This window comes from Helianthus annuus, chromosome 15, assembly GCF_002127325.2.
Source record: "Helianthus annuus cultivar XRQ/B chromosome 15, HanXRQr2.0-SUNRISE, whole genome shotgun sequence".
Lineage (NCBI taxonomy): Eukaryota > Viridiplantae > Streptophyta > Magnoliopsida > Asterales > Asteraceae > Helianthus > Helianthus annuus.
In genome coordinates, this window is record NC_035447.2 from 168,976,933 (window position 1) to 168,989,943 (window position 13,011).

The following is a 13,011-nucleotide window of genomic DNA, read 5'->3' on the forward strand; positions in this document are numbered from 1 at the left end:
AACTTGAACGCAACAATCATTAGCAATCTGAACATTAACCCCTTAATTTCAGTTGTTTATATAGATATTGTATTGTTCAACAACACCCAAATACTAAGCAAATCTTATATCTAGTTTGGCCTTACTAAATCATTGCATGTGCTCAAAATATTTGAGAAGATCGATTTAGCCTACGGGTGAGCCAAAATAAGATTTTATATGTATTGATCATTACGTCTTCCAGTTTCAAGATTTCACGTATTCATTGAAATTTGTAAAACCATTATTTTATCAATTCAAATAATCGTTGAAGTATTATCTGACTTTCAGACAATGATTCTCTACGAGTTCTACTCTTACTGTCCCACAATACGATATCATACCCTTGTATACTTTTGAGTATACATACAATTAATCTTGCAAGACTCCCTAAGTAATTACCCTTGTATAAACATTCCATTTATTGATTTAGTAGTTCAATAATATCTCTGTACCTATATAGATTTCCTCTGTTTTGATATAACGGGGACTCAATGATACCGTTCCGGATCATGATGGGCTAGGCCCAGTTGGCGCACCGGCTCGGGAAATCGACGAGGATGCAAGTGGAAGTGGCTAACTTGCGGGCCAAGGAATTAATCCAATCCAACCATTAAAAGAGATTTGATTGCATTCGTATTAGTTTACAATTCGTTTCCTTATTTTGTGTTGATCTTTTCCTTTTTTATCTCTTTCTTTTCCTATTTAAAGTTGTAAAGACTCTTTGGTTGGATGGTTATGAATTTACAAGTTCTTTAAACGACAAATTATCGTTTCTTGTTTCTTACTCGGTTGGCCGAGAAGAAGGTTATCCGACGACAACGGCTTGGTTGGCCAAGCATTGACGCCGCTAGGGTTGAGCCTAGGATTTACCGAGACGCTTCCGTATCAAGTGGTACCAGAGCCCAGGAATCTCAAAATGGTCGGGAGGAATCGCCGCCAACAGAAATCTCAGTTGGCTATGAATACGAGGACGACGACGGTGAGTTTGAAAATTTTTTTGCCCCGCCCCTCAGGCAACCCCGATCACCACGGGTGCACCCCCCACAGCCGATTGACCACATACGGTCCTTGGGTTTGCGAACCGAAATCCCGGAGTTTGAAGGTCAGTTACAACCTGATGATTTTTTAGATTGGCTTCAAACTGTGGAGCGCATCTTCGATCTTCGTGATATTCCCGACAACCTAAAGGTAAAACTTGTTGCCATTAAATTAAAAAAACACACATCTTTGTGGTGGGATCATGTGCAAACTCGACGTTACAGTCAAGGAAAACACAAAGTCGAGAGTTGGGAAAAAATGAAACAACTCATGAAAGCCAAATTTCTACCAGTAACATTTAAACAAGATGCTTATCTAGATTATCATAATTTAAAACAAGGGTCCTTATCAGTTACAGAACTCATTGAAGAGTTTGAACGCATGCGTTTGCGTTGTCAAGCGGAGGAAGCCGATGAACAGGTTATTGCTCGGTTTTTGGGAGTCTTACGCCCGGAGATATCTGACACCGTATCCTTAATGCAATACTATTCCTTTAATGATGTCTGCCGCCTTGCACTCCGGGTCGAACAGCAACTCGCTCGGAAAAGTAAACAACCCACCCGGTTTGTTCCACCTACCCGCACCCAAACGACACCAACCCGCGCCACTCCAACAAACCCGAACCCACCTACGACAATACCGGTGGCCACTCAATCATCCGCTCCCCTCCGGTGCTTTAAGTGCCAAGGTATAGGTCACTTGAAGCGTGATTGCCCCAATAAGCAACTTGTAGCTTTTGTTGATGAAACCGACCCAACATACGATACTGACAAGGAAGAAGATACAACCGAAATCGTTTACCCCGATCGCGGCGAGGCCCTCATCTCACGCCGGGTTTTGAGCATCCCTGTAAGCGACACCGATGACGACACTAAGTGGCTTCGACACAACATTTTTCGGACAAAGTGTACAGCTAAGGGACGAGTTTGCATGGTCATAATTGACGGCGGAAGCTGCGAGAACATAGTGGCCCATACAATGGTTGAAAAACTGGGACTCCAAACCCAGGAGCACCCGAATCCGTACCAAATCACGTGGTTAAAAAAGGGGAACCTAGTTAAAGTTACTCAACGATGTTTGGTGCAGTTTTCAATCGGTAATAAATACACAGATGAGATTTGGTGTGAAGTGGTTCCAATGGATGCATGTCATCTTCTATTGGGGCGTCCATGGTTGTATGATAGAAGAGCCAAACATGACGGGTTCAGAAACACCTACATGTTCAAGAAAGACGGGTTACACATCACATTAGCACCCCTTAACCCGCGCGACGAGAAGCCGGAGGTCCCCACCATAAACAAGTCAGAATTTGTTGGTCTTGCTCGCACCGTTGCTGCCCCAGTTTTCAGTCTCGTCATTATCGAGAAAAATCCGGTGTCGCCTACCCCACCAAGCGAGGTACTACCCTTACTTCATGAGTTTTCTGATATTTTTCTCGATGATATTCCAGCAGGTCTCCCCCTTATGCGGGAAATACAACATTGTATTGACTTTGTTCCCGGCGCGAGCATTCCGAATAAGCCGGCTTACCGAATGAACCCTAAAGAATTTTCTGAGTTACAACGGCAAGTGACGGAGTTACTTGAGAAAGGCCTAATCAGAGAAAGCATGAGTCCTTGCGCGGTTCCGGCTTTATTAGTGCCCAAACCAAATGGCACGTTTCGTATGTGCATCGATAGTCGTGCTGTGAATAAAATGACAATTAAATACCGCTTCCCGATCCCTCGTTTCGACGACTTACTTGATCATTTGCACGGTGCTACAGTTTTCACCAAACTTGATCTTTGTAGTGGATATCACCAGATACGTATGCGAGCCGGAGATGAGTGGAAAACTGCTTTCAAAACTCGGGATGGGCTATATGAATGGATGGTCATGCCTTTCGGCCTATCTAATGCACCCAGTACATTCATGCGTTTGATGAACCATATCTTCCGGTCGTTTATTGGCAAGTGTGTGGTCGTATACTTTGACGACATCTTGGTATTTAGCAAGGATGTGGCACAACACCTTGTACACCTTCGAGATATTTTTATGGTCTTACGAGAACAGAAACTATATGCTAACAAGAAGAAGTGTCATTTCTTAGCCTCGGAAGTTCTGTTTTTGGGTTATTTGGTCTCTGGGTCCGGTATTCGAATGGATCACTCGAAAATTGAAGCAATTACATGGTGGCCGACCCCCACATCCTTGCATGACAAGTGAAGCTTTCATGGTTTAGCTTCTTTTTATCGCAGGTTCATCCGCAATTTTAGCACCATCGTCGCACCCTTAACGGATTGTTTAAAAAGCTCTCAGTTCGTATGGACACCCGCAGCTGAAATCGCATTCTCGAAACTCAAAACAGTGGTCACTGGAGCACCTGTCTTGGCACTTCCAAATTTCGAACAGGTATTCCAAGTAGAGTGTGATGCCTCGGGGTTGGGCATTGGGGGCGTCCTTAGCCAACTCAACCGACCAATTGCCTTCTTCAGCGAAAAATTCAATGAGACCCGACAACGGTACAGCACCTACGATAAAGAATTCTATTTGATCGTCAGAAGTTTAGAGTATTGGAGGCACTATTTATTACCGAATGAATTTATTTTATACTCCGATCACCAAGCTTTGAAATTTATACAGGGGCAAGCAAAACTAAACCCACGGCATGCCAAGTGGGTCGAACTCCTACAAGATTTTAATTTTGTTATTCGACACAAGGCGGGCGCGTCAAATACGGTGGCAGATGCATTAAGCCGCCGTCCAGCCCTCTTCATCTCCTCCACAGTTCATGTTGCAGGTTTCGAGTCCGTGCAGCCTCTTTATCAAGACGACCCCGATTTCAAGTTAGTGTGGGACAAGTGCTCGGCGGCACCGTTTCGCGATTTTGTACGGCGGGACGGGTTTTTGTTCAAAGGTAATCGTCTGTGTATTCCATTGTCTTCTTTACGAGAGGCGGTTATTCTCGAGTGCCACCAAGGCGCATTGGCAGGTCATTTTGGTCGAGACAAGATGTAACACTCTAGTTATTATTTTAAAGGTTTTCGTATAAATTACGAATACCGACATGTATTTAGTGTTAAGTATCATTAGGAAATTCCGAGTAAATTAAAACTTTTACAAATCATAAGTCATTTGACATAACGTGATCAGATTCATCGTTTAAAAATTAATGACGATGCAAAGTGCGGAAGCGTGTATCTTTATCGTGTTCGGTTCTTCATTGAGCTTGATCGTCTTCCGGCATTCCATAGAGTACCTACATTTCATAAACATGAAATGTTTTAGTCATACGGTATTTAAAACGCATCAAAACGAGTCCGGAAAACAAAACTGATCAAAAACACATTTTTGCACAAGGTTCACCGTAAATTACGGTGGACACCGTAATTTACGGTAATCCTTGTTTTGATTTGTTTCCACCGTAAATCAGGAGTGTTTCACCATAAACCATTTCAGGTCCACCGTAAATTACGGTGGAACCGTAATTTACGGTGGCACCTGCATCCCACCTTTTTCACAGCAGGTTTCTCCAGCTGTTGCTGTACATTTCCGACTCAACTCGATTTCACGGAAACGGCCATAACATCTTCGTTATTGATCCGTTTTACGCGATTCTTTTTCCTACGCATCCGTAATTAAATCCTCCATCTTATGGAGTTAAAACCCAACATCCAACTTAATAAAATTTCAGACTTTTAATCCTCGGCTTATTACCCTTTATTCCGACTTTTAACCCGGTTATGCATTTTATCAAACAAACGTATTTATTTGATTTCTATATTTCATACACCTCCTCAAATAATTGTGATATACCATATTAGGTTCTAATCATAGGTTTATTACACAAATTAAACCCGTTTTCACTAGTAGGCTTATTTTGACCCGTTAAGGATATCTTAAGCACTTTTAAGCTCAATATCGTTTTCAATCTAATCTAGCGTTGTAATCTATATCTCTTAACTAGTACTCTTCCTCACAACTAAATGTGTGTCGGATTAAAAGTAGATATCTAAGTGTTCCGAATTTATACCTCTTGAAGTATTATTTTACGGCAAAGACTCATGTGGAGTCTTTTGGCCCAAAAATTTCATCTTTCACTATACGTACTCGTGCTAAACCTTTGTTTAATCATAAGACTCCTTTTCAAACAACCTCTAAGAGTTGTTTGTTCAATTTAGCCTACAAGGGCGTTTTGGTCGATTTTGGTCCTTTTCTTACATTGAAGGGCTATCACCAATCATTCGACCAAATTAGCACTTTTACATACATCATAAATAAGCGTACCTGGCTCGGATCAACTAATAGACCCGATTTTATTACCTTGCTTTATATTCGCTAAATAAGAGCGATGCGAGTATCCATTGGATTTCTATTCCTGTAAGCATATAACTCGACAAAAGGTCATTAGTCGATATTGTCAAAAGGTGATGTCTACACCTTTTGACCCGTTTGGCCGAATTGACCGTTTGTCTTTTTGAGATGATATTTATTATCATCTCAAGTACATGACTCGCTCCGTTTAACACGGTACGGTCATTTTTACTTATAAACCTTTTTATTACCACTTTCGTCATAATACGATCGAATTATCAATTTACTTCCTTTTTAACCATTATTATGGTTTCTTTCATCTTTGATTATCTAGTTCCGTACGCCTACACGACGGAACGTCGTATTTTAATTGTTTAGTTATTCCATTCGTTATTTATACGCTAAGGGAATATTACACAATCTAAGACTAGTGTAAGCTATACTTACCTTGCATCCGAGTTATGCTTTTTCCTTCATTCTTGATTCGTTTGACCCGCTTCCTTTCCCAAGCCTTTCACCTAGCTCGTTGAGCGTCAAACTATTTTCAACATTTACAAGGTGGTTAGATTAGTCATTAACAATCATGACTATTCCACCTTGCTTATTTTCTTTGTCGAAACTATTATTCGACTTCATCACTAGTTAGTTTGACTTTCTAAAGTCAACTACCTTTAATCATATAATATGCACGATCAAGGCAAATCAACATTATGATTGGAACCCGTTTTATCCCATGTCTCATGTAATTAGTCAAACTTGCCAATTACACGTTTTAATTGAATTTCAACACTTTACTTCTCATTTAGGCATTTTATCAAACACCTAATAGGCATACTTCTACACATTTGCTAACTAGTTCACAACTAGTTATTTTTTACCAAGATTAACATCAAAATTCAAACTTTCATGTCTAGTGTTCATGAACTACACCAAGAACTTATATCATCATCTCAATATTCATCAATCTTACATTCTAACATGAGTGTTCATCATATTAACATAAAACCCACTTATCACAATATAGGGTAATTACCAATTCCCTAGTTTTGACAACAATTCATCCAATTTTCTACTAGGGTTTGTTTCTACACCAAGATATAATCACAATAACACTCATAGATTCAAGATTCATTCCAGAATTTCGATTATGATTGTTCATCATAATCTCAAGGTATCACCAAATCATATATTTCAACATACCTTGTAATCCCCATGATTAGGTGATCACGAATTTGTATTCATGCAGTGATTTGGCTCTTGATTTGGGCTTCAATTTGATCAAGTTGTGGAAGTTAGGGTTTGAGCTCCCTGAGCTTTCTCCTGGTCGACCTCACACACGCACACACTAGGTGTGGTGTGTTTTTATTTTTGTTTTTAGTAAATAAAACCTTATTTCCAATTATCCAACTTTGATCCTTCATGTTTCGTTAGTTATTAAGTTGATTATAACCTACTTATTTACAATCCATATTCCCTTTTATTAACCGGGTCAAGCATTCCTAGTTAGCTTAGCGGGTTCGGGAATATTTATGACTTAGTTTAATTTAGGTCCCGTTAACTCGGGCCTTCTAAGCTTTTATTTCCTAAAAGTTTTTATTGACTTTTTGTTTAATATTAGGATTAATTATTTAAAATCCTAATATTTACCGGTTAAATTTTACCACTGACGGTACTTTACCCGTTTTTTAGTATTAACGAAGTTTGATTACCAAACTCGTTTTCGGGGTGTTACAAGTCTACCCCCCTTAAAGAGGTTTCGTCCTCGAAACCTGTTCTCACTTAATTCATTGAGTTCCAACTCAATGTATTTGATCCGAGAAATCTTTTGAACATCTCTTATACTTTTAACCAATTGTTAGTATTACCAGAAAAGTATGGTAACATCTCTCTTTTTTTTTTTTTTTTGTTTACTAATTGTCTACGTATCTCATACGACATAGTGCAACTTGAAATAACGTAATCTCGTTATTTCTACCAGCTTAATTAACTTAGCAATATTCATCACTCGGTTCTAATGTGATTCTGCTTCACATTATACTTCTTGTCCGTGATCACGTCACGTCATGCCAAATTTTATATCAACTTTTATTTCCGAAAATGTCACTTTTCGAATATATCGTCTTGCACCCGTCAGTATCAAGACTTATATCTTTCATGTTTACTATTTATACGTCTATCAGAATTCATATTTGTAAAAATGTTATTTCTTACCAAAACCAAAGTTTTAGTTTAGAGTCTTCTCTTTATCCTTTGTCAATTATCCATACCGGGATATTAACAGTCCAATATTTATTCTTTTACAGTCTTTATTCTATGCGAGGATTTTAAACTGATCCTCTCGCTTCGTCTAATTAACCCGTAGGTTCTATCACTTAGCCTTATGGGCTATTTTGATTAGACTTTCATCTTTTTAGGGAGAAGTCCTTGTGATTTCTTTCTTTCTAATCATGACCCGCGGGTCGTTTTATCCTCATAGATCTTTCCATTGTTTATAACCCCCAAGGTTATATTGATCCCGTAGATCGTTCCTTGTTCATGACATTCTTAAAATTTCATGTTTGGTGTCAAGGCACCATGTTTTTGTTTAACATCATTTATTTTCGTCTAGACATTATCCTTGTCCTTGACCGTAGTCTAAGGCTACATTCGTTTCTTTTCGGACACATTTTCCGACTTTATGACTTCTCACGTCATTTATGCGTCGGTTTATCTTATACTCACCATTATCCAGTTTACATACATTTGTATTTGATTATGTCCCATCGTCGGGCTCATTGTTCTTTTCCTTTTAATGTTACTATTGTCCCGCTTGTGTTTACTCATGCCGTCCGGCATGATATTATATTCGACCCGTTCAACTTTAAAATAGTTGAACATAATTATTCACAACTCTATTTACATTATCTTGTCATCATTTTTTTTTAGTTATGACCCTAAAACCTGAGTCTTTTTGACTTTCCATCCGAGTTCCCGTTCCTCGGTTTACGCGTGTGTTTAATTCCTACCCATCGACAGGGTGTTTTACCGCAGTCGTTATCATTGCAACCCTCTCGGTATGCATTAAAACCTCGCTTCATTTTTATATTCTGACTTTGTCTTTAAGTTCGACGTTTTACAAAATGACCCGTTAAGGGACATATTTGCATTTTTCCGGGTTCGAGTGCAAGTATCACTCCCTCCCAATATTTGTCTAAATCGTTTTACATGCTTGATGTTCTATGGGTTCGAGTGTAAGTACACTCCCTCCCAATACTTGATGTTTTATGGGTTCGAGTGTAAGTACACTCCCTCCCAATACTTGATGTTTTCTGGGTTCGAGTGTAAGTACACTCCCTCCCAATACTTGATGTTTTCTGGGTTCGAGTGTAAGTACACTTCCTCCCAATACTTGATGTTTTCTGGGTTCGAGTGTAAGTACACTCCCTCCCAATACTTGATGTTTTCTGGGTTCGAGTGTAAGTACACTCCCTCCCAATACTTGTCTAAATCATTTTACATGCTTGTTTGTCCCTTCACTCGGGCTCATTATCCTAATGTAATACGCTCCCGTCACTTGGTTGTGCGTTTACATTATTATCAAATATTTTGCTTATCTGATTCATTTGGGTACTTTTTAATTAGTCCCATTCACCCTGCCCTTACTACATCGGATGTAAACGTGTCCGCCATAAGAAGTTCATGGTATCATATGCCGCTACTTACTTGGCCAGAGTAAGCGATTAACACATGACACGCATGACCTTTTTACAGTTTTCACATCACGCCCTATGTAAGTAATACCTCTATCTGTTTTTCTTGGAAACAATATCCCGGATAGGTTTTCTATTCAGGTCTTTCCAAGTTTTTTTTTTTTTTTTTTTAATTTACATATGCAACTTTCAAGTTCCTACTTATTGTTGCATATTACTATTTATGCTATTATTTAAAATGTGCACCTGGTAATGTTTTCCCCGACGGGCGTTCTTTGCCATTAACCTTTTTCGCGGTCATTACACGATTTAGTCCTCGGTGAGTATGCTCCTCTTGTCATACTTCGGACCGTTCCATCATCATATCCACAATTCGTTTGACTCTCGTCGTCTTCAAACGCGAGTGTCCTTCAATTAAAACATTCACAAAAGTTAGTAACGTCAACCTCAATAATCGCCCGTATTATAATACAAGGCTTTTTCTACTACACGCGTCAACGCACGTATTTTCGTCAACTATTTCAGTCATTTTAATTGGGGTAACGCGTATCACACGATAGCCCTATGTGTTGTTTACAACACTTTAGCATACTAACTATTCACGTACTTGTACTTACCGGATTTGCGATCAAGCCTCGAACCGAACACCAATCTTTGTTAAGAGCATAAGGTTTAAGTCCAAGCACGGTTTTCCCCACCATACTTGAATCTCTTAAACCAAGGCTCTGATACCAACTTGTAACACTCTAGTTATTATTTTAAAGGTTTTCGTATAAATTACGAATACCGACATGTATTTAGTGTTAAGTATCATTAGGAAATTCCGAGTAAATTAAAACTTTTACAAATCATAAGTCATTTGACATAACGTGATCAGATTCATCGTTTAAAAATTAATGACGATGCAAAGTGCGGAAGCGTGTATCTTTATCGTGTTCGGTTCTTCATTGAGCTTGATCGTCTTCCGGCATTCCATAGAGTACCTACATTTCATAAACATGAAATGTTTTAGTCATACGGTATTTAAAACGCATCAAAACGAGTCCGGAAAACAAAACTGATCAAAAACACATTTTTGCACAAGGTTCACCGTAAATTACGGTGGACACCGTAATTTACGGTAATCCTTGTTTTGATTTGTTTCCACCGTAAATCAGGAGTGTTTCACCATAAACCATTTCAGGTCCACCGTAAATTACGGTGGAACCGTAATTTACGGTGGCACCTGCATCCCACCTTTTTCACAGCAGGTTTCTCCAGCTGTTGCTGTACATTTCCGACTCAACTCGATTTCACGGAAACGGCCATAACATCTTCGTTATTGATCCGTTTTACGCGATTCTTTTTCCTACGCATCCGTAATTAAATCCTCCATCTTATGGAGTTAAAACCCAACATCCAACTTAATAAAATTTCAGACTTTTAATCCTCGGCTTATTACCCTTTATTCCGACTTTTAACCCGGTTATGCATTTTATCAAACAAACGTATTTATTTGATTTCTATATTTCATACACCTCCTCAAATAATTGTGATATACCATATTAGGTTCTAATCATAGGTTTATTACACAAATTAAACCCGTTTTCACTAGTAGGCTTATTTTGACCCGTTAAGGATATCTTAAGCACTTTTAAGCTCAATATCGTTTTCAATCTAATCTAGCGTTGTAATCTATATCTCTTAACTAGTACTCTTCCTCACAACTAAATGTGTGTCGGATTAAAAGTAGATATCTAAGTGTTCCGAATTTATACCTCTTGAAGTATTATTTTACGGCAAAGACTCATGTGGAGTCTTTTGGCCCAAAAATTTCATCTTTCACTATACGTACTCGTGCTAAACCTTTGTTTAATCATAAGACTCCTTTTCAAACAACCTCTAAGAGTTGTTTGTTCAATTTAGCCTACAAGGGCGTTTTGGTCGATTTTGGTCCTTTTCTTACATTGAAGGGCTATCACCAATCATTCGACCAAATTAGCACTTTTACATACATCATAAATAAGCGTACCTGGCTCGGATCAACTAATAGACCCGATTTTATTACCTTGCTTTATATTCGCTAAATAAGAGCGATGCGAGTATCCATTGGATTTCTATTCCTGTAAGCATATAACTCGACAAAAGGTCATTAGTCGATATTGTCAAAAGGTGATGTCTACACCTTTTGACCCGTTTGGCCGAATTGACCGTTTGTCTTTTTGAGATGATATTTATTATCATCTCAAGTACATGACTCGCTCCGTTTAACACGGTACGGTCATTTTTACTTATAAACCTTTTTATTACCACTTTCGTCATAATACGATCGAATTATCAATTTACTTCCTTTTTAACCATTATTATGGTTTCTTTCATCTTTGATTATCTAGTTCCGTACGCCTACACGACGGAACGTCGTATTTTAATTGTTTAGTTATTCCATTCGTTATTTATACGCTAAGGGAATATTACACAATCTAAGACTAGTGTAAGCTATACTTACCTTGCATCCGAGTTATGCTTTTTCCTTCATTCTTGATTCGTTTGACCCGCTTCCTTTCCCAAGCCTTTCACCTAGCTCGTTGAGCGTCAAACTATTTTCAACATTTACAAGGTGGTTAGATTAGTCATTAACAATCATGACTATTCCACCTTGCTTATTTTCTTTGTCGAAACTATTATTCGACTTCATCACTAGTTAGTTTGACTTTCTAAAGTCAACTACCTTTAATCATATAATATGCACGATCAAGGCAAATCAACATTATGATTGGAACCCGTTTTATCCCATGTCTCATGTAATTAGTCAAACTTGCCAATTACACGTTTTAATTGAATTTCAACACTTTACTTCTCATTTAGGCATTTTATCAAACACCTAATAGGCATACTTCTACACATTTGCTAACTAGTTCACAACTAGTTATTTTTTACCAAGATTAACATCAAAATTCAAACTTTCATGTCTAGTGTTCATGAACTACACCAAGAACTTATATCATCATCTCAATATTCATCAATCTTACATTCTAACATGAGTGTTCATCATATTAACATAAAACCCACTTATCACAATATAGGGTAATTACCAATTCCCTAGTTTTGACAACAATTCATCCAATTTTCTACTAGGGTTTGTTTCTACACCAAGATATAATCACAATAACACTCATAGATTCAAGATTCATTCCAGAATTTCGATTATGATTGTTCATCACAATCTCAAGGTATCACCAAATCATATATTTCAACATACCTTGTAATCCCCATGATTAGGTGATCACGAATTTGTATTCATGCAGTGATTTGGCTCTTGATTTGGGCTTCAATTTGATCAAGTTGTGGAAGTTAGGGTTTGAGCTCCCTGAGCTTTCTCCTGGTCGACCTCACACACGCACACACTAGGTGTGGTGTGTTTTTATTTTTGTTTTTAGTAAATAAAACCTTATTTCCAATTATCCAACTTTGGTCCTTCATGTTTCGTTAGTTATTAAGTTGATTATAACCTACTTATTTACAATCCATATTCCCTTTTATTAACCGGGTCAAGCATTCCTAGTTAGCTTAGCGGGTTCGGGAATATTTATGACTTAGTTTAATTTAGGTCCCGTTAACTCGGGCCTTCTAAGCTTTTATTTCCTAAAAGTTTTTATTGACTTTTTGTTTAATATTAGGATTAATTATTTAAAATCCTAATATTTACCGGTTAAATTTTACCACTGACGGTACTTTACCCGTTTTTTAGTATTAACGAAGTTTGATTACCAAACTCGTTTTCGGGGTGTTACACAAGACCGCTTCGCTTGTCTCCGAGCGATTTTTTTGGCTTAAGTTGGTTCGTGATGTCGTGAAAGTTTTGGAGAGATGTCGTGTTTGTCACGTTGGCAAAGCAAATCATACAAATCAAGGCTTGTACACGCCTTTACCGGTTCCATCGGCACCGTGGGAGGATGTTTCCCTAGATTTTGTACTTGGATTACCCAGTACA

General features: G+C 38.3%; 1 protein-coding gene and 2 long non-coding RNA genes across 3 annotated transcripts; 1 reads left to right on the forward strand and 2 right to left on the reverse strand.

The window, feature by feature from the left end:
- Positions 1 to 1,317: 1,317 nt before the first annotated feature.
- On the forward strand, positions 1,318 to 4,056 carry LOC110912810 (transposon Ty3-I Gag-Pol polyprotein). Its single transcript, XM_035984514.1, has 2 exons — positions 1,318 to 3,230; positions 3,297 to 4,056. The coding sequence occupies exons 1-2, from the start codon at positions 1,318 to 1,320 to the stop codon at positions 4,054 to 4,056; spliced, it is 2,673 nt and encodes an 890-aa protein (XP_035840407.1).
- A 32-nt stretch (positions 4,057 to 4,088) lies between these two features.
- Positions 4,089 to 6,711, reverse strand: LOC110912811. Its single transcript, XR_002578167.2, has 3 exons — positions 6,553 to 6,711; positions 5,800 to 5,890; positions 4,089 to 4,297 (listed from the first exon to the last, which is right to left on the reverse strand). It is a non-coding gene; the product is annotated as an uncharacterized LOC110912811 (long non-coding RNA).
- A 3,104-nt stretch (positions 6,712 to 9,815) lies between these two features.
- On the reverse strand, positions 9,816 to 12,438 carry LOC110910735. Its single transcript, XR_002576428.2, has 3 exons — positions 12,280 to 12,438; positions 11,527 to 11,617; positions 9,816 to 10,024 (listed from the first exon to the last, which is right to left on the reverse strand). It is a non-coding gene; the product is annotated as an uncharacterized LOC110910735 (long non-coding RNA).
- Positions 12,439 to 13,011: the final 573 nt, after the last annotated feature.

What these genes read in the sequence shown, in the direction of transcription:
- LOC110912810 (XM_035984514.1), top strand. Translation starts at nt 1,318, where the DNA reads ATGAAACAACTCATGAAAGCCAAATTTCTACCAGTAACATTTAAACAA. An exon ending in AAAATTGAAGCAATTACATG is followed by an intron (nt 3,231 to 3,296) that starts GTGGCCGACCCC and finishes TTTTTATCGCAG; the next exon opens with GTTCATCCGCAATTTTAGCA.